At 57.0% G+C, this 17,820-nt stretch overlaps 3 protein-coding genes across 8 annotated transcripts; 1 reads left to right on the forward strand and 2 right to left on the reverse strand.

Moving 5' to 3' along the window:
- Positions 1-160: 160 nt before the first annotated feature.
- CHTOP (chromatin target of PRMT1) lies at positions 161-7,038 on the reverse strand. Of its 5 annotated transcripts, none has more exons than XM_058821617.1 (6): positions 6,840-7,038; positions 5,393-5,468; positions 3,575-3,725; positions 2,066-2,246; positions 1,200-1,337; positions 161-459 (listed from the first exon to the last, which is right to left on the reverse strand). In XM_058821617.1, the coding sequence occupies exons 2-6, from the start codon at positions 5,455-5,457 to the stop codon at positions 257-259; spliced, it is 738 nt and encodes a 245-aa protein (XP_058677600.1). In that variant the 5' UTR covers positions 5,458-5,468; positions 6,840-7,038; the 3' UTR covers positions 161-256. The 5 variants fall into 5 exon arrangements, 2 of the variants coding, with proteins under 2 accessions (XP_058677600.1, XP_058677599.1); XM_058821616.1 differs by having other exon boundaries at positions 2,066-2,249; XR_009275786.1 differs by lacking the exon at positions 161-459 and having other exon boundaries at positions 1,273-1,337; positions 2,066-2,419.
- Positions 7,039-8,955: 1,917 nt separating this feature from the next.
- Positions 8,956-12,115, reverse strand: S100A1 (S100 calcium binding protein A1). 2 transcript variants are annotated; one of them, XM_058821805.1, is made up of 3 exons: positions 12,064-12,115; positions 9,325-9,508; positions 8,956-9,231 (listed from the first exon to the last, which is right to left on the reverse strand). In XM_058821805.1, exons 2-3 carry the CDS (start codon positions 9,463-9,465, stop codon positions 9,088-9,090), a joined length of 285 nt encoding a protein of 94 aa, XP_058677788.1. In that variant the 5' UTR covers positions 9,466-9,508; positions 12,064-12,115; the 3' UTR covers positions 8,956-9,087. The 2 variants fall into 2 exon arrangements, with proteins under 2 accessions (XP_058677788.1, XP_058677789.1); XM_058821806.1 differs by having other exon boundaries at positions 9,325-9,473; positions 12,064-12,101.
- Positions 12,116-15,935: 3,820 nt separating this feature from the next.
- On the forward strand, positions 15,936-17,510 carry S100A13 (S100 calcium binding protein A13). Its single transcript, XM_058821896.1, has 3 exons — positions 15,936-16,136; positions 16,271-16,478; positions 17,334-17,510. The coding sequence occupies exons 2-3, from the start codon at positions 16,287-16,289 to the stop codon at positions 17,466-17,468; spliced, it is 327 nt and encodes a 108-aa protein (XP_058677879.1). The 5' UTR covers positions 15,936-16,136; positions 16,271-16,286; the 3' UTR covers positions 17,469-17,510.
- Positions 17,511-17,820: the final 310 nt, after the last annotated feature.

A 17,820-nucleotide genomic window follows, 5' to 3' on the forward strand; every position in this document is an offset into this window, starting at 1 on the left:
CAAACCGCAAGAAATTTGTCCCAAAACCCAACAACTCACCCCAAAACCCATCCATGGAGCTCTACAGCCACAGGTGCACCTCTGGCGCTGCCACCACCAGACTGCGCACATCAGCTCCATCCCATCCTCAGTGCAAAACCACCAAAAAAGACCCCCGGGAAAAGAACAATCCAAAAAAAGTTTAATATAACAGAGAGTATCAAAACATCCAAGAACACACTAAGTCTGATTTCCCCTTGGGGTTGATCCCGGCGCCTCAGTCGGCGGCCTCGGGGTCCGTCTGTGCCATGTACGCGTCCAGCTCGGCGTCCAGGTGTCCCTTGGTCTTGGACATGTAGGCGTCCAGCTGGTTGTCCAGCTGCTCCTTGGTGAGGGCGGGCCGTGCCGAGCCTCTCCCGCGGCCCCGGCCTCTGCCGCGCCCGCCGAAGCCGCCCCGGCCGCGCCCCGCCATGCCGCGCCCTGCGGGGTGGGAACGGGATGTGTCCTGGGATTTCCTACTCCATCACAGCCTGCATCCCTCCATCCCAGGATTTCCCACCCCTCATTTCGTCCATCCCAGGATTTCCCACCCTGTCACTGCCTCCATCCCAGGATTTCCCACCCCTCCATCCTGAGACTTCACACCCCTCATTCATGGGATTTCACACCCCTCATTCATGGGATTTCACATCCCTCCATCCCAGGATTTCCCACCCCTAACTTCGTCCATTTTGGGATTTCTCACCCCACCTGGTCACAGCCTCCATCCCAGGATTTCCCACCCCATCGTTGTCGGCATCCTGGGATTTCCCATTTTATCACTGTCTGCATCCTGGGATTTCCCACCCCTCACTGCCTCAATCCCATCACTGTGTCTATCCCATGATTTCCCACTACATCACTGTCTGAATCCCAGGATTTCCCACCCCTTTCAGCCCCTTGGTGATTCCCAGAGAGGTATTTGACTCATGGCTACACTCCTAGCTCCTTCTCACCACTCAAGTCAGGAGCTTCTTAAGAATTCCTAATCCCAGCCTAACACCAACATCTGCCTCTTGGCTTTCCCATCCCACCCTGCTGATAAAACCACCACGTGTTGGATAAAAGCTTTGAATTCCAAGCTGGGAAACTCTTGGTGCTGCAGGCCTCCAGCCTCATAGCAGGATCCCAGCTGGACCTGGATCAACCCTGGATTAACCCCTGCCATTCCGGGCACTGACCTCTGCCGCCGATGCCGCCCCGGCCCATGGCGCCCCGGCCCAGGCCGCCTCTGCCCGGGCCCCCGCGGCCCCTGATGCCGCCTCTGCGCAGACCCATCCTGGGGGCAATCCCTCTGCCGCCACGCAGCAGGCCTTGACCTTGGGCGGGAAAACCAGAAAAATGGGTGTTGAGGTGGGGTTTCGTGGGAAATCTCATCCTCCCTGATATTTCCCTCCCGGGTGTGTCAGTCATCCCTCCTTTCCCCATCCTGAGCCCTGCTGAGTGCTGTCGGTCAGTCCTGGAATTCCAGGAGGGACATTGGGACATCGAGGTGTCCTTTGTCCCTTGAAACCTCCCCTCCTGTACCCTACCCCTCCTCCTCTCCCCCAGCAACCACACGGTCAGGGAGTTCCGTTGGAGCTGTTGTAGATTCAGAGTAAAACTCTGCATTAAAACCCTCCATCAGAACTGACTCCTTTCCTTCACCATCACCTTAAAACTTCTCCATCAGAGGGAAACCTAAAGAACCTTCCATGGGAGGAACACCAGAGGCACCAGAGCCCCGAAATGTCTGGAGTTGTCTCCATGCACCCAACTGCAACATCCAGCTGGCCAAAAAGCATTTTTGGGGTGATCCAGCCAGCCAAAAGTGTCTTTGGGTGAAAACACCACACATCCAGTTAGCCAAACGTGTCTAGAGCGATCCAGCTGGCCAAAATTGTCCCTGGGGTGATCCAGATAGCCAAAAGTGTCTCTGGGGTCAAACAAACCCCACAGTTACCCCCATTTGGTTCAGCCCAACCAAGGCACTATCAGCAACACCAATAAACCCAATTTCACCCACGGGAACGGCCTGCGAGGGGACAGGACACGGCAGGGCACTGACCTCGGAGCGCCACCCCTCCTCGGATGATGGCCCGGGCACCGCGGCCCCGCAGGGCCCCCCGGGGCAGCCCCCGCTGGCCCAGGGCCAGCCCCCGTTGGCCCAGGGCTCCCCGGGCCAGCGTCCCCGCCGGCCGGCCCAGCCGCGCCTGGATGTTGCTCTTGCCGAGGCGTTGCTTCAAGCTCTTCTGGAAGAGAAGATTTGGGGGGGACAGGAGTCATGCAGCCATCTGGGAGTGGGGACACCACAGGGCTCCACCACGGTAAGGGTAAAGAGGGAGGGAGGGGTTTTAGGGGATGTTGTTGCCATGGGATTGTGAGGTGAAGCAGCTCCCGGAGGCCGGGATGAGCCTTTGGTCTGGAAAAATAGAGAGGAGACATCAACAGGCAGCACCCAACAGCCCCACCGAGAAACAGGGAGTGAAAACGTGTGACTGATCTGAGGGACAACCCACTGAGAAACAGGGAGTGACAACGACAACCAGGGAATGACAACCAACGTGTCACTGATCTGAGGAACAATCCCCACTAACAACCAGGGAATGAAAACAGTCACTGATCTGAGGGACAACCCCACTGATAACCAGGGAGTGACAACTGTCACTGATCTGAGGGAAAAAGTGGAAATTTTGTGCCAGTCCCTCCCAAGTATTTCGTTTTTAGGATTATGAAATGATCTGAGTTGGGAGGGATCCATGAGGATCATCCAGGTCAACTCCTGTCCCCGCAGACACCCCAAAACCTCAGCCTGGGCATCCATGGGAGCATCTCCTGGAGCTCTGGCAGCATTGGGAATGTGCCCATTGCCAGGGGAGGCTGGGCAGTGCCCAGCATCCTCAGAGGGCCCTAAAATCCATCCTAAACCTCCCCTGGCCCAGCTTCATCCCATTCCCCATTCCCTGGGGAGCCTGGGTGTGCCCAGCACCCTCTGGGGGCCCTAAAATCCATCCTAAACCTTCCCTGGCAGTTTCATCACATTTCCTGAGAAGCCTGGGCACTGTGGAGGAAAACCTTTCCCTAAAATCCATCCTAAACATTCCCCGGCACAGCTCCAGCCATTCCCAGGATCCTGTCCCTGTCCCAGGGAGCAGAGACTGGAGCTGCAGATCCCTGAGTCTCCTACACACACCCTCAGCCATTCCTCCAGATCCTTCTCCATCCTCTGGACACTTTCCAACATACATTTTTTACAGAATTCCAAAAGTTTCCCGGCTGGAAAAGACCTCCCAGACCACTGAGTGCAACCCCCACCTTGTGCCCAGCCCAGATGCCACATCCAGGCTTTCCCTGGACACCTTCACTCCAAAATTCCCTGGGCAACCCCTGACCTCCCTTCCCAGACAATTCCTCCTCATGGGTCCCATCCCACCCTCCTATCAGGGATTTACGGAGAACCAGATCCCCCCTGAGCTCCCCACACTCACCCTCCATCCCCTTCCCTTCTCTGGCCATTTCCTCTTTCCGGAGCTGTTTTTTCCACATCCTGCAAGGCTCAAATCTGCTTTCCCCTCACCTGTTTGAGCTTCAGAGCAGCCTGCACAGACGGCCTGTTCTCCATCTGCTGGGCCAAACGTCTGTTTCGAGCGCTGGCCAGCTGCTGCTGCTGCATGGTGGCCCGGATATTCACCGGCATCGGCTGTTTGTTCTTCAGCATGTTAGTGAAGCTTCAAGGTCGAATAAAACGGGGTTTAATTAAAGCTTAAATAAACAATTATCGCCATTTCACGGTGCTCGAGTGGGGCTCCAGCTCCCATCAACATTTTAATGCAAAGAGTGGCACTTTATGGGATTATGGATCCCTCGCTGGAGAGGCAGGAATGAGGTTTTGGAAGTTTTCAGTGGGAATGAGAAAGCTGGAGGTTAGAGATGGTAGAAGGGGTGACAATCAGCAAAAAGCGGGGATGGTCGTGACAGAGAGGGGAGAAAAAGGACAGAAAAAGCAAAATGAAGCCCCCCGAAATCTGGGAAAAGTGTCAAAATTCCAGGCTAGGAGGGAGGTTGGGAAGACACCAGCGTAAGGTTGGATTGGATCATGTTAAAGCTTTTTCCAACCATGACTGTACAAAATTCCACCACCCAGAATCTCCCGAATTCTACCCAACTGCTCTACTGAAATGAGGCCACTTGGGAATTTACGAGAAACTTAATTTCTTCATTGAAGAGAGGCGGTAAATAAAGATTCTGAGCTCCAGCAGCTTCCTGGGAGCTGGTGAGCAAAATCCATCCCATAAAAATGAAATTTAATCCCTAAAAATGAAATTCACCCCATAAAAATGAAATTCACGTCCTGAAAAGGCAATTAACCCCATTAAAAATATAATTAAAACCACCCCCTAGAAATGAAATCCACCCCCTAAGAATGAAATTCACTCTCTAAAAATGAAATCCACCCCTTAAAAAGGAAATTCACCTCCTAAAAATGAAATTCACCCCCTAAAAACAAAATTCACCTCCTAAAAATGAAATTTACCGCCTAAAAAGGAAATTCACCCCTTAAAAATGAAATTTACCCTCTAAAAATAAAATCCACCTCCTAAAAATAAAATTTACTGTCTAAAAACAAAATTTAACCCCCTAAAAATGAAATCCAGCCCCTAAAAATGAAATTCACCCCCTAAAAATGAAATCCGCCTCCTAGAAATGAAATTTACTGCCTAAAAATGAGCTCTACCCCTTATAAACAAGGAGTTTGGGCTGACAGGGAGGGAAGGAGCCAGCAGGGTGTCCCTGACCTCAGGTGCTGCCCCATCGCAGCGTGTTTCACCCCGCAGCGCTCAGCAGGACAGACAGACACCCGTTAGTGATCAGGGAGGAGCCAGACGTGGACAAACCCAGCGGGATGAGCCACGGGGAGAGCTCGAGGACAGCGAGAGATGGAGGTGAAGCCAAAGCTGGTGCCTCTTACAAGGCCCAGGAGGGCCTTCGGGCCGGTTCCGAGGCCGCCGCCGGCCTCTTACAGAGCCCACCCGGGCGGGCGGGACCCTCGGGCGCGGCAGCAGGGCCAAAATACCAATGTCAAAACATGTGGGAGAGACAGGGAGGGTGTGAGGTTGGTCTCTGCTCTTACAACACATCCCACCGGATTTACGACAACTAAAAGCACGGAGAAATCCCCTCCGGAATTTTGTTTTTTTGGCCCTTTTAACCTTGGGTAAGGCGGGTGTGGAAGGCACCGCCCGCTCGCTGGACGAGGTTAAAAGAGGGCGGAAAAACCACGGCGGGTTTTTTGGATTTTTTTTTTTTGGATAGTGAGAATTAAGTAAAAAAAAATAAAAAATAAAAAATATATATATGATTTCTTAGGAGCTGAAGGTGCCGTTGGCTTCCTCACCGCTCGTTCAGAGACATCTTGGTGGTGCTCTTTAGCACGACCTTCGGTGCTGACTGTGCAGCCATCTTCAGAGAATCTGCAAAAATAAAAATTCAGACATTTAGCACACATTTATAACTCTAAGTACCAAAAATCCCCTCTGCTCTGCCTCCAAGAGTGAAGGAAATCAAGATTACCGCAGGTTATGTGCAATATATTCATCTATTTTCAGTGATTTTTATCCCTCTATTTTTCAGTTCTGATTCTGTGATTTTGAATGTTTTTTACTCCTCTCCTAGTTTTAACAAATCTTGTTTAAATAAACCCTGATTTCTCCCTTACCAAAAATTGATATTTTTACAGTGAATGCTTCAGCAATATTAGGAGGAATAATATAAAAATCCAGCAGCAAGATGGAAACCAAATGGCATCTTCAGAGCAAAGATGCAAACCAGAACCCAAGACATCAAATTAATACAATTATTATATATTTACATAATCAAACGTTAAAAAAAACCTCTGTTCTGTGTGGAGAAGACTAAGAGTGAGACAAGTTATAACTATTATATTTGTGTATTTTTAATGTTTTCTAAGCCTCTACCAGGTTTAATAAATATGGGAGTTATTTTAATTTACCGTAAGTAAATATTTATCTTTTTACAGCGAATATCTTATCAGTTATTACTTTGAGTAATAACACAAAAATCCAGCTGTAAATAAATAGCACCCAAATGCCTTTAGCACAGTGACACCTCCACATTTCCCATATTCTTAGCATGACCAAGGTGCAAACCCCAATTTTAAGGGCACAGGGAATAAAATTGGGAATAAAAATCCAAGGTGATGCTTCAAAAGCATCATCGTATCCTTTAAAACACCGAGGATTAAATCCCCTCAGGGCAGGGATTTAAATACCCCCCAGCGCTGGATGCTACAGAAACACGCTGGGTTCCAATCTCCGAGCTCTGCAGATCGATTTATTAATTTAATTTATAATTAGCAGCAAATTTAACGGGTGGATGACGACCGGGATGCGCTCACTCTATAATACCCTCAAAAAAACGCTTTATTGAGAGGATTTACACCTGGAAATTGCGACAACAGAAAGCCTTATTGCTGTTTTAAATTATTTTAATAATTTGATTTTAATACACAGCAGCTTTTTCAATTTAAAGTGGTTTTTAAAGCGTTTTTCTTCCTGAGGGGAAAAATAATCAGCTAGGCCCCCTCAGGCCCGGCTCTGGAACCCGATCAAGGGGAAAAGCCCCGACCCTGAGGGGGCCATGAGGGGATCGTGAGGGGACAATGAGGGGGATCGTGAGGGGGATCGTGAGGGGACCATGAGGGGGATCGTGAGGGGGATCGTGAGGGGACCATGAGGGGGATCGTGAGGGGACCGTGAGGGGATCGTGAGGGGACCTCCCGGGCCCTCAGGAACCCCCCCCACCCCGGCTCTGCGCTCACTCACCGAAGCACACGGTCGCCAGGTCTCCGGTGGCTCCGGCGGGCGAGCGGGTGATTGCGGGGCCGGTGTGGGGCCGGTGTGGGGCCGGCGTGGGGCCGGGGCTGGCGCTGAGCTCCGCCCGCTCCCGCCGCCGCCGCCGCCGCCGCTTCTCCCTCAGCTGCCCGCGACAAAATGGCGCCCGCGCCGCTCCCGCCCCCGCCGAAATGGCGGCCGCGCTCCCGGCCACGCCCCCTGCAGCGCGAGCCGCGCCCTTCATGGGCAGTGATTGGTGGAGCCGTGGAGGGGGCGGGGAAAGAGGCGGGGCGGAGGGGGAGGCGGGAACGGTCTGGCGGGAATTCGGGGTGGAGTTCTGGTGACGTCATAGGGAGCGGTGTCGTCATGAAACCGTCATGGAATCGTCATGGAATCATCAGGGAATCGTCATGGAATTGTCGAGGAATTGTCATGGAATTGGCATGGGACCGTCATGGAACCATGCTGTGAAAAATGCGTATTTTATGATTGGCTTTTGGCAAATATAGAAATGAATATTATATGTGTTATGTCAGAAAGTGATGCTGTATTAATTCTCTTAATTAGTGTGTTAAATACAGTTTTAGGTTATAACATAATGTTAAAATAGAAACCGTGCTGTGTAAGATTCTTTTTTTAAAGAAAGGACTCACAGTGAGATAGCAGCCACAGGACACCTGAATCTTTCAGAGAAAAAGAATTTATTGCTCCATTATCAGGAGAAATGAACTTCTTCCTGTCTCACTTGGGCAGCAGGACGCTGTTAGGGTTATGAGGAAGAAGCTGACACTGCCCAGAGAGAATCCTGTATTTGAATGGAATTTATGCATTATATATGAGACATATGAATATTCAACAGGCTGTTGCTTTTAAGGGTTAATCCTCTGTTAATGTGTGGCCTTTTTTGGGTTTATTTTGCCCAGAAAAGGAACTTGGACCATCTGTATTTTCTTGTATTTTTATTGTCTCGTATTGTCCTAAATCCAAATGGTTTGAATTTTTATTACTGTAATTATATTACTATTTTTATATCTTGATCCCGAACCGGGACGGCGGGCGGGCGATGGCGCTGGCGGCCCTGTTGGAGCCCTTGGCCACCGTCCCGTCCCATCCTGTCCCATCCCATTCCCGGGAGATCCCAACCGGTTCCTCCGGCCCCGCGGGTGCCTCCGGAGCCGCCCGTGGCGAGTCCCGGCCTGTCCCGTCCTCCCCCGTTCCCAAATCCCGGCGATCCCGGTGTGCCACAGCCCGGCGGGGTCACCCTGCCCTGGGGGGGAGCACAGTGGGGAATCCCGGGGTGGATCCTGGGGTGGATCCCAGGGGATCCCAAAGGGGACCCCGGGGACATCCAAGGGTGAATCCCAGGGAGGATCCCGGGGTGAGTCCCAGGGGATCCCAGAGAGGACCCCATGGTGGATCCTGGGGTGGATTCCAGAAGGGATCCCGGGATGGATCCTAGAGTGGATCCAGGGCTGTCTCCAAACCCTTGGGGTGACCCAGATTGAATTTCCCTGGGACCCCAGAGTTGATCCCAGGGTGGAATCTCAGGATGGATCCTGGGGCGAATCTGAGGGTGGATCCCAGGGTGGGTCCCAAGGGAGATCCCAGGGTGGATCCCAGGGCTGTCTCCAGGCCCTCGGAGTGACCCAGAGTAGATTTCCCCATGACCCCGGGATGAATTCGAGGGTGGATCCCAAGACGGTCTCCAAACCCTTGGGGTGACCCAGGGTGGATTTCTCCATGAGCCCAGAGTGGATCCCAGGGTGGATCCTAGGGGGGATTCTGAGGTGGATCCTGGGGTGGATCGTGAGGTGGAATCATAGAATTCCAGGGTGGATCCCAGGGTGGATCCAGGGCTGTCTCCAGCCCCTTGGGGGTGACCCAGGGTGGATTTCCCCATGACCCCGGGGTGAATCTGAGGGTGGATCCCAGGATGAATCCCAGGGATGGATCCAGCCCTTTCCAAGCCCTTTTCCAAGCCCTTGGGGTGACCCAGGGTGGATTTCCCCATGACCCCACAGTGGGATATCCGCCGGGAGCACTCACAGGGTGGATGCAGGGCAGGAATCCCGAGCAGGAACAAAGGAAGGAGCTCAAACACCCCTCGGGCTGGGTTGGTGCCTTTATTGTGCAGCTGGATCCCATCAGGATCCCCTGGGAATTGCGGGGTGCAGAGGGGCTGATCTGGGGGCTCTGGGGGCGCTCTGGATTTTGGGATCTGCAGCAGGAGAGGGGAGGGTCAGGCGTTCTCCCAGAAGAAAGTGTTGCAGGCCACGGTCAGGGTGGCCACCAGGACCACGAACTCCTGGAAATCCACCTCTCCGTCGCCGTTCTCATCCAGGTCCTGCATGATCTTCTCCACGGCCCCCGCGTCCTTCTGGGTCTGGGCGTGACACAGGGTGAGCCGTGGGGCTGGGAAATGGGGGGAAAATGGGGGAAAAGGAGCCCTCCCAGTGGCCAAACTGGTCCCAGTTACCTCCAGGAAACATCCCAGCTCGCTCTGCAGCAGCTCCTTGAGCTCCTTCTTGCTCAGCTTGTACTTGTCCCCTTCCTTGCCCGAGTAGTGGTGGAAGACATTGATCAGGGTCTCCATGGCCCCTTCCAGCTGCGATGCCATGGCTGCGGCTGCGGGACCCCCAGCACGTCACCTGCCAGCCCCCCTGTGTGGGTGACACCCCCTGGTCACAGCCCCCCAGTTCCTCAGCCCCCCAATTCCTCATGCCCCAAGTACTTGATCTTCCAAGTTTCTGATCCCCCAAATTCCTAATCCCGCAAATTCCTCAGCCCCTAATTTACTGATACCCTAAATTCCTGATCCCCCCCAGTTCCTCAGGCCCTGAATTCCTGATCCCCCAAATTCCTCAGCCCTCAAGTTCCTGATCCTCCAAATTCTGATCCCCCAAATTCCTGATCCTCCAAGTTCCTGATCTCCCCATTTCCTAATGCCCCAAATTCCTCAACCCCAAATTCCTCATCTCCCAAGTTCCTTAACCCTCAAATTCCTGATCCCCCAAATTCCTCATCTTCTAAATTCCTGATCCCCCAAATTCCTCATATCCTAATTTCCCCCAAATTCCTCATTTCCTAAATTCCTGATCTGGGGTCTGGGGGTATCTCAGGGGCAGGACTGGGGGGTCTGGGGGATCCCAGGGGGTTTTGGGGGGACCCAGGGGCAGGACTGGGTGGTCCTGGGGGATCCCAGGGGCTGGGCAGGGGGTTCTGGGGGGGATCTCAGGGGCAGGACTGGGGGGTTTGGGGGATCCCAGAGGGTTCTGAGGGGATCCCAAGGGGATCTGGGGGGGATCTCAGGGGCTGGACTGGGGTTTCTGGGGGGATCCAGGGGGTTCTGAGGAGATCCCAGGGGTTTCTGAGGGGATCCAGGGGTTCCCGAGGGCCGATTCGGGGTGGCACCAGAGTCACCTGCGCTCACCTGAGCTCCCCGCGCTCCGAGTGCTCCCTCCCGGCCGGACCGGGCACGTTAAATAAGCTCCAATCCCCCTCCCTCCGGGAGGATCCGATACCGGGGCTGGGCAGCCGGGCTGGCACCACGAGCCAGCCCCGCAGGGGCCGGGCACGGGGGGCACAACCCGCGGGCAGCGCCCCCAGACCCGCGGGGGCACAGCATCGCTCAGGAGGGGTCCCCGCGCCACCCTCCAGCGTCCCTTGTCACCCCCAAACGTGTAAAAACTGGGGACATCGTGAGGATTGGGACGGACGCGGGGGTCCCTCCTTGGGGAGGTGACCTCGGGGTGGCACCGTGGTGGCACCGCGGCGGCACCGAGGGCATCCCCCGTCTGTCAGCGCCGGCACCGGGGCCGCATCCCCGGGGTCGCTCCCGGTGCCCATCACGGATCCGGTGTCCCCGGGAGCCGGCGCGGCCCGGGGGGAGCGCCGGGGGCTATCGGGTGACTCGGAGCTCTCAAAGGGCTCTTGTCCGCCCTCAAAGGGCCCCACAAGGCCCGGCCCGGCGTTGCTGCAGCAACGGCTCGGCCGAGGAAACCGGAGCCGAGCTGGCCCCGGGGATGCTGATAATGGCCGGGATCCCGTTACGGCCCCGGGGCCGAGCGGGCTGGAGCCCCGCAGCCCCCGCGGGAGAGCGGCACCGGATTCCTCAGTGCCCTGAATGGCTGATTCCCAGATTGCTGATCCCCTAAATTCCTCAGCGCCCGAATTACTGATCCCCCAGGTTGCTGATCCCCCACATTCCTGATCCCCTGAATTCCCGATCCCCCGAATTCCTCAGCCCCCGAACTCCTGATCCCCCAAATTTTTAATCCCCCAAATTCCTCATCTCCTAAATTCCTAATGTCCCAAATTCCTCAGCCCCCATGTTCCTCAGCCCTCAAATTCCTCAGCCCCTAAATTCCTAATCCCCCAAATGCTTCAGCCCCCAAATTCCTCAGCCTCCAAATTCCTGATCCCCCAAATTCCTCAGCCACCAAATTCCCAATCCCCCAAATTCCTCAGCCCCCAAATGCTTCATCCCCCAAATTCCTCATCTTCCAAACTCCTGATCCCCCAAGTCCCTCATTCCTCAAATTCCCGATCCCCCAAATCCATCATCCCTCAAACTCCTGATCCCCCAAAATTTTCAGACCCCAAAATCCTAATCCCCCAAATTCTTCATCCCCCAAATTCCTCATCCCCCAAATTCCTAATCCCCTAATGTCCTAATCTTCCAAATCCCTCATCCCCCAAATCCTCAACCCCTAAACGCTTCATCCCCCAAATTCCTGATCCCCCAAGTTCCCGATCCCCCAAATTCCTGATCGCCCAAAATTTTCAGCCCTCAAATTCCTGATCCCCCAAATTCCTGATCCCCCAAATTCCTCCCCCCCTAAATCCCTCACCCCCTCTCCGTGACCCCCCCAGGATTTGGGACCCCCCCCAACAGCAGCACCATTTCCAGCAGCGCCGGGTGGTGCCGAGCCCTAATTAGGGGTTAATTTAATTAACATCCTGCTGCTCCCTCATTTCCTGTCCCCGCCATCCCTGTGTCCTGTCCCTCAAAATTCCGAGTTTGGGGGGGCTCCAGGAGGGGTCGGATCTTAAAATTCCGAGATTGGGGGACACTGGGAGGGGCTGGATCCCAAAATTCCGAGTTTGGGGGGGGCACTGGGAGGGATCCCGAGGTCCCGAATTTGGGGGGCACCGTGAGGGGCCAGATCCCAAAATTCCGAATTTGGGGGTACCGGCGGGGTCCCGTGTCACTCACTCTCCGTGTCCCCGTCCCCAGAGCGGATCAGGATCCCGGGAATGTCACCGGGCTCGTGACAGGGACGGGCATTGGCCAAAAATAACCCCGGGCCCAGCCCGTGCCAGGCGGGCACAGAGGGGACAGAACCGGGACTGGCACGGGTGGAGCGTGTGAGGGGCATTGCCAGCGCCACAAACCCTTTGGGACAGTGGGAACGGGGGTGAACCCCAAATTTGGGGGCTCCTGGGGGGTCCTGGGAGGGCAAATTCCCAGGAGCTCTTCCCAAAGTGGACATGCCAGGAGATTTAGACACAGCTTGGAACAGGTTCCAGCCCCCCAAATCCTTTGGGACAGCGGGACCGAGGGTGAACCCCAAATCTGGGGGTTCCTGGGGGGTCCTGGGAGTTCCTGGGGGGGTCCTGGACTCTTCAGGGCTGGCAAATTTCCAGGAGCTGTTCCCAAAGCAGGAGCAACAAGGGACATGCCAGGAGCTTTACACACAGCTTGGAACAGGTTCCAGCACCCCAAATCCTTTGGGACAGCAGGGCCCCAACTTTTGGGGGTCCTGGGGGCTCCTGGGGGTCCAGAGCAGATTTCCAGAATATCTTCCCAAATCAGGAGCGGAGAGGGACACACCAGGAGCTTTAGACGGAGCTCAGACCAGGTTCCAGCCCCCCAAATCCTTTGGGACAGCGGGATTGATGTTGAACCCCAAATCTGGGGGGTCCTGGGGATTCTTGGGGGTCCCGGGGGGTCCTGGACCCTGCAAGGCAGATTCCCAGGATCTCTTCCCAAATCAGGATCGGCGAGGGACATGCCAGGAGCGTTACACACAGCTTGGAACCTGTCCCAGCCCCTGCTCCACTTGGACCCAGCCAAACCAGTTGCTCCAGTTTAAACCAGTGCCGGGGCTGGGCCGGATCTTGTCTCCACATCCCACCGCCTGCAAGAGGCTTTTCCATCCTCCCCGGGCTTTGGGAAGGGAGGAGCTGAGGTGGCCGGCTTGGGGACGCCGCCCGTGGTGGCTCTGTGGCATCAGTGTCACCTGCAGACAGAGCTGGTGGGGACAGCAGGGGACATGGTCAGGCTGGACACCGTGGTGGCCATGGTGACATCCCTGGTTGGGGTCTCCAGCCCATGCAGGGGTCATTGCCAGGCTGGTCACTGTGGTGGCCATGGTGGCCGAGGTGGCCGTGGTGACATCCCCAGTTGGGGTCCCCAGACTGGTCGCTGTGGTGGCCATGGTGACATCCCCAATGTGGGGTCTCCGGCCCAGGCAGGGTGTGGAGAAGCCCAGGATGAAGATGTGGAAGTGGACACTGACCTCCTGCTTGTGGTCACTCTGTCACACAGGCTCCTGTGGTCTTATATGGGCTGAGTCCCTATGTGGCCTTGTCCCTGTCCCTATATGGGCCAAGTTCCTACATGGTCCCTGTCCCTGTATGGCCTGAGTCCCGTCCCTGCCCCTATATGACCCAAGACCCTATAATGGCCCTGTCCCTATATGGCCCTGTACCCATATGTGGCCCAAATCTCAATATGGCCCGAGTCCCTGTATGGCCCTGTCCCTGTCCCTATATGGCCCAAATCTCTATATGGCCCAAGTCCCTACACAGTCCCTGTCTCTATATGGCCCAAGTCCTTATATGTTCTTTGTCCCTATATGGCCCGAGTCCCTGTATGCCCTGTCCCTATATGGTCCCATCCCTGTCCCTATATGGCCCTGTCCCTTTATGGCCCCCATCCCTGCTCCTACATGGTCCCTGTCCCTATATGGTCCCATCCCTGTCCCTACATGGTCCCTGTCCCTTTATGGCCCCCATCCCTGTCCCTCCATGGCCCCAGCCCCTCCATGGCCCCAGCCCCTCCACGATCCCAGTCCCAGCCCCTCCATGCTCCCCTCCTGTCCCCACTGGTGTCCCCAAGTCCATCTCACCCCTCCCTACCCACGGGGACAGCCCCGACGGGAATCCCAGTGTGACAAAAACCCCTGGATGTCACCTGGATGTCCCCTCCCCTTCCCTCTGTGGGGACACCTGCCCCTTGCTCACCCCAAATTCCAGGCTCAGGAGTCACGGGCCCGCCTGGCTCCGGGGCCGCTGATTCACCCCAAACCTGTCCCTGCTCTGGTCCCCGACTGATTCACCCCAAACCTGTCCCCGCTCCCGTCCCTGACTCACCTGCCCTTTCCCAAGAGGCCACCCCGGTGTCCTGACGTGGGGCTCGGGGACCGTCCCAGCCCTGTCCTGTGTCCCCTCCCGTGTCCCCTCCCGTCCTGCCGGGGCCGGATGGGGCTGCAGGAAACCAATTCCTGCCCTGTGAGCTGGAGTGACACCTGTGGGGTGGGGACAGGGCCTGTGGGAGCCTCCCTGTCCCCATCAGTGTCCCAGGGCTCAGCACAACCCGGTGACAGTGGCATCTGTCTGGGGACACCTCTTCCTAAACCCCAAAAACATCCCTGGGGCTTTGGAGACCCCAAATTCCTGCTTGTTCCCCTGGGGGCTGCATCTTCACTTTTACTCACACTCCTGGGTGAGGTTGGGGTTGTCACCCAGGTTGGGGACATTGGGGACAGTCCTGAGATGAACAATTGTGACATTGTACTGGGGACACCCCTGTCCTCGGCCCTAAAACACTCCTGGGACTTTGGGGACCCCAAATTCCTGCGTGTTGTCTTGGGGGGGCTGCGGCTGGCTGGGGACATTGGGGACAGTCCTGAGGCTGACAACTGGAGCATTGTACCAGGGACACTCCTGTCCTTGGTCCCCAAAACATCCCTGGGTTTTGGGACCCCAAATTCCTGCTTTTTGTCCTGGGGGGCTGCAGCTGCCTTGGGGACATTGGGGACGGTCCTGAGATGGACAATTGTGACATTGTACTGGGGACCCACCTGCTCTGAGCCCCCAAAACACCCCTGGGGGCTTTGGGACCCCCAATTCCTGAGTGTTCCCCTGTTTGTCACACCCCTGAGAGGGGCTGGGGACATTGGGGACAGTCTTGAGTGTCCCCTCGAGGTGTGGGGCACAATTTGGGGTCCCCGTGGGAACGGGGAGTGCCAGATGTGCCATGTTATAAATACCCACTGATTAAAGGGGAGGGCTGTCCCAACCCCCTAATTAATTGGGATTAATTAATTTTTTACAGAGCCCACTATTAATAGGGATGATGTCAGTGGGAAGCTGAGTCACAACTCTCACTCTGCGCGGGCCCAGCTGGGATGTGACAGGGATGTGACAGAGATGTCACCGCGGCTCTGGGGTCACCTCCTTGTCCCCAACCCTGCAGGGAATGACCTGGGGGTGACACCGGCCTAGGAATGGGGCTCAAAGTTTGGATTTAATCATTTTTCCACCCAAAACCATCCTGGTTCCGGGCACGGTCCCGGTGATGTCCCAGCCCTGGTCACTGGGATGTCACCGCTGCTCTGGGGTCACCTCCTTGTCCCCAAAGTGCAGGAAAGGACCTGGGGGTGACACCTGCCCTGCACCCCCAGAATGGGGCTCAAAGTTTGGATTTAATCATTTTTCCACCCAAAACCATCCCGATTTTGGGGATATTTCTGTGCACCATCCCAGTGATGCCCCAGCCCCGGTCACCGGGATGTCACCGCAGCTCTGGGGTCACCTCCTTGTCCCCAGCCCTGCAGGGAATGACCTGGGGGTGACACCGGTCCTGCACCCCCAAAATGGGGCTCAAAGTTTTGATTTAATAATCTCGGGGGTCTTTTCCACCCCAAACCATCCCGATTTTGGGAATGTTTCCGTGCGCGGCCCCGGCGATGTCCCCGGTCCCCTCCTGTCCCCACCGGAGCTCCCCGAGCGGCGCCACCGAGGCCGCGGCCGCTTCAGGCCGAGCTTGGTCCGGTGCCCGGGCTGGGAGGGAGCAGAGCACGGAGGGACGGACGGACGGACCGACGGACGGGCGGTGACTCCGCGTCCGTCCGGCCGCATCAGGAAACCCAACACCGGCGCGACACCGAGCGAGGGGGGGACACACAAAGGCTGCGCTGTCCCCTCCCGCAGCGCGGCTATAAAAACGCCTGAAAACGCCCCAAAAGTGCCCAAAACCCCTCGAAACGGCGGCAGCGAGGGGTGAGCGCGGCCTCGCTTCCCTGACGTCCCCGTGTCACCAGCGGGGTCCCGCACAAACCCTCGTAGGGTTGGGGAGGGGGCGAAAATCCCACCTGGGACATCCCCCGACCCTTTTTGGGCTCCTGTCCCCGCAGCCCCGTGTCCGGCGCCATGGCCGAGCTGCCCGAAGGGACCGAGCGGACCGAAGGGACCGCACCGACCGAGCTGACGGAGCTGGAGGCGGCCATCGAGCGCATCGTCACCGTGTTTGTCACCTTCGCCGCCAAGGAGGGCAGGAAGGGGACGCTGAGCACCGGCGAGTTCAAGGAGCTCGTGCGGCTCCAGCTGCCCAACATGATGAAGGTGAGGGGGGCGGCAGCAGCACCGGGGGGTCCCCCGGGGGTTCCCCCTAAACTGTGGGGGCCCCCGGTGTCCCCCAGAACCGTGGGGATGCTCCCGATGTACCCCTGAACTGTGGGGCTGCTCCTGATCATCCAGGGGTCCCCCTGAACCTGTGCCCTGAGTGTCCCCCTAAACTGTGGGGGCCCCCGGTGTCCCCCTGAACCGCGGGGATGCTCCCGGTGCTCTGGGGGTCCCCCTGAACCGATGCCCCCGGTGTCCCCCTGAACCGTGGGCCTTTCCCATTCCCCTTGAGGGTCCCACTGATTCGTGGGGCTGCTCCTGATCATCCAGGGGTCCCCCAGAACCCGTGCCCCGGGGGTCCCCCTGAACCATGGGGCTACTCCTGAGGGTCCCCCAGAACCGAGAGGCTGCTCCCGGTGCCCCGGGGGTCCCCCAGAACTGTGGGGCTGCTCCTGATCGTCCAGGGGTCCCCCAGAACCGGTGCCCCGGGGGTCCCCCCGAACCACGGGACTGCTCCCAATGCTCTGGGGGTCCCCTCGGGGCTGCTCCCGATCTCTTGGGGGTCCCCCTGAACCAGTCCCCCGAGGGTCCCCTGGAACCGTGGGGCTGCTCCTGATCATCCAGGGGTCCCCTCGGGGCTGGTCCCTCGGAGGTCCCCCTGAACCGGTCTCCTGAGGGTCCCCCCGAACCGTGGGGATGCTCCCGGTGCCCCCAGCGTCCCCCTGTCCCGGTGTCCCCCAGAACCGCAGTTCTGTCCCGCTCCCCCCAACTCTGTCAGCCCCCGCTCCCCTCATTCCCATCCCGGTTTCTGGGGGTCTCCAAGCCGCCCCTCCCGTGTTCCCCCCACCCCGGCAGGACGTGCCCTCGCTGGAGGAGAAGATGAGCGAGCTGGACGTGAACAACGACGAGGAGCTGCGGTTCGGGGAGTTCTGGCGGCTCGTGGGGGAGCTGGCCAAGGCTGTGCGCAGGGACAAGGCGGCCAAGAAGTGACAGAGAGGCGTCTAAAAAATAAAACAAAAAGGTTTTCCCTGAGCCTGAGCATCGCTGCTGTTCTTGCTGGGCTCCAGATTGGAGCCCCCATCTCGTGGTGGGGTTGGGGTCACGATGGATGGGGCTGTTCCCAAATCGCTCTGGCGCCAGTTTGGCTTTTTGGGGTGCCCCACAAACACCTTCCTGCCACGCTGGGGGGTGCGTGGGGGGCTGTGGCCGGGGTGGGGCTCGGGAGATCCCCGACAGCGATGCCACACCGGTCACGGTGGCCACCAGCTCCTCTGCAGGGTCTGGGTGGCACAGGGGGCGCATCCCGGCTTGGGGAATGCCCCGAATATTCAGAATATTGAGA

This window comes from Ammospiza caudacuta, chromosome 30 (assembly GCF_027887145.1).
Source record: "Ammospiza caudacuta isolate bAmmCau1 chromosome 30, bAmmCau1.pri, whole genome shotgun sequence".
Lineage (NCBI taxonomy): Eukaryota > Metazoa > Chordata > Aves > Passeriformes > Passerellidae > Ammospiza > Ammospiza caudacuta.

What these genes read in the sequence shown, in the direction of transcription:
- CHTOP (XM_058821616.1), bottom strand. Translation starts at nt 5,457, where the DNA reads ATGGCTGCACAGTCAGCACCGAAGGTCGTGCTAAAGAGCACCACCAAG. An exon ending in CTGCTCTGAAGCTCAAACAG is followed by an intron (nt 2,250 to 3,574) that starts GTGAGGGGAAAG and finishes CTTCTCTTCCAG; the next exon opens with AAGAGCTTGAAGCAACGCCT. An exon ending in GGGCGGCATCGGCGGCAGAG is followed by an intron (nt 460 to 1,199) that starts GTCAGTGCCCGG and finishes CCCACCCCGCAG; the next exon opens with GGCGCGGCATGGCGGGGCGC.
- S100A1 (XM_058821805.1), bottom strand. Translation starts at nt 9,465, where the DNA reads ATGGCATCGCAGCTGGAAGGGGCCATGGAGACCCTGATCAATGTCTTC. An exon ending in AGCTGGGATGTTTCCTGGAG is followed by an intron (nt 9,232 to 9,324) that starts GTAACTGGGACC and finishes TGTCACGCCCAG; the next exon opens with ACCCAGAAGGACGCGGGGGC.
- S100A13 (XM_058821896.1), top strand. Translation starts at nt 16,287, where the DNA reads ATGGCCGAGCTGCCCGAAGGGACCGAGCGGACCGAAGGGACCGCACCG. An exon ending in AGCTGCCCAACATGATGAAG is followed by an intron (nt 16,479 to 17,333) that starts GTGAGGGGGGCG and finishes CCACCCCGGCAG; the next exon opens with GACGTGCCCTCGCTGGAGGA.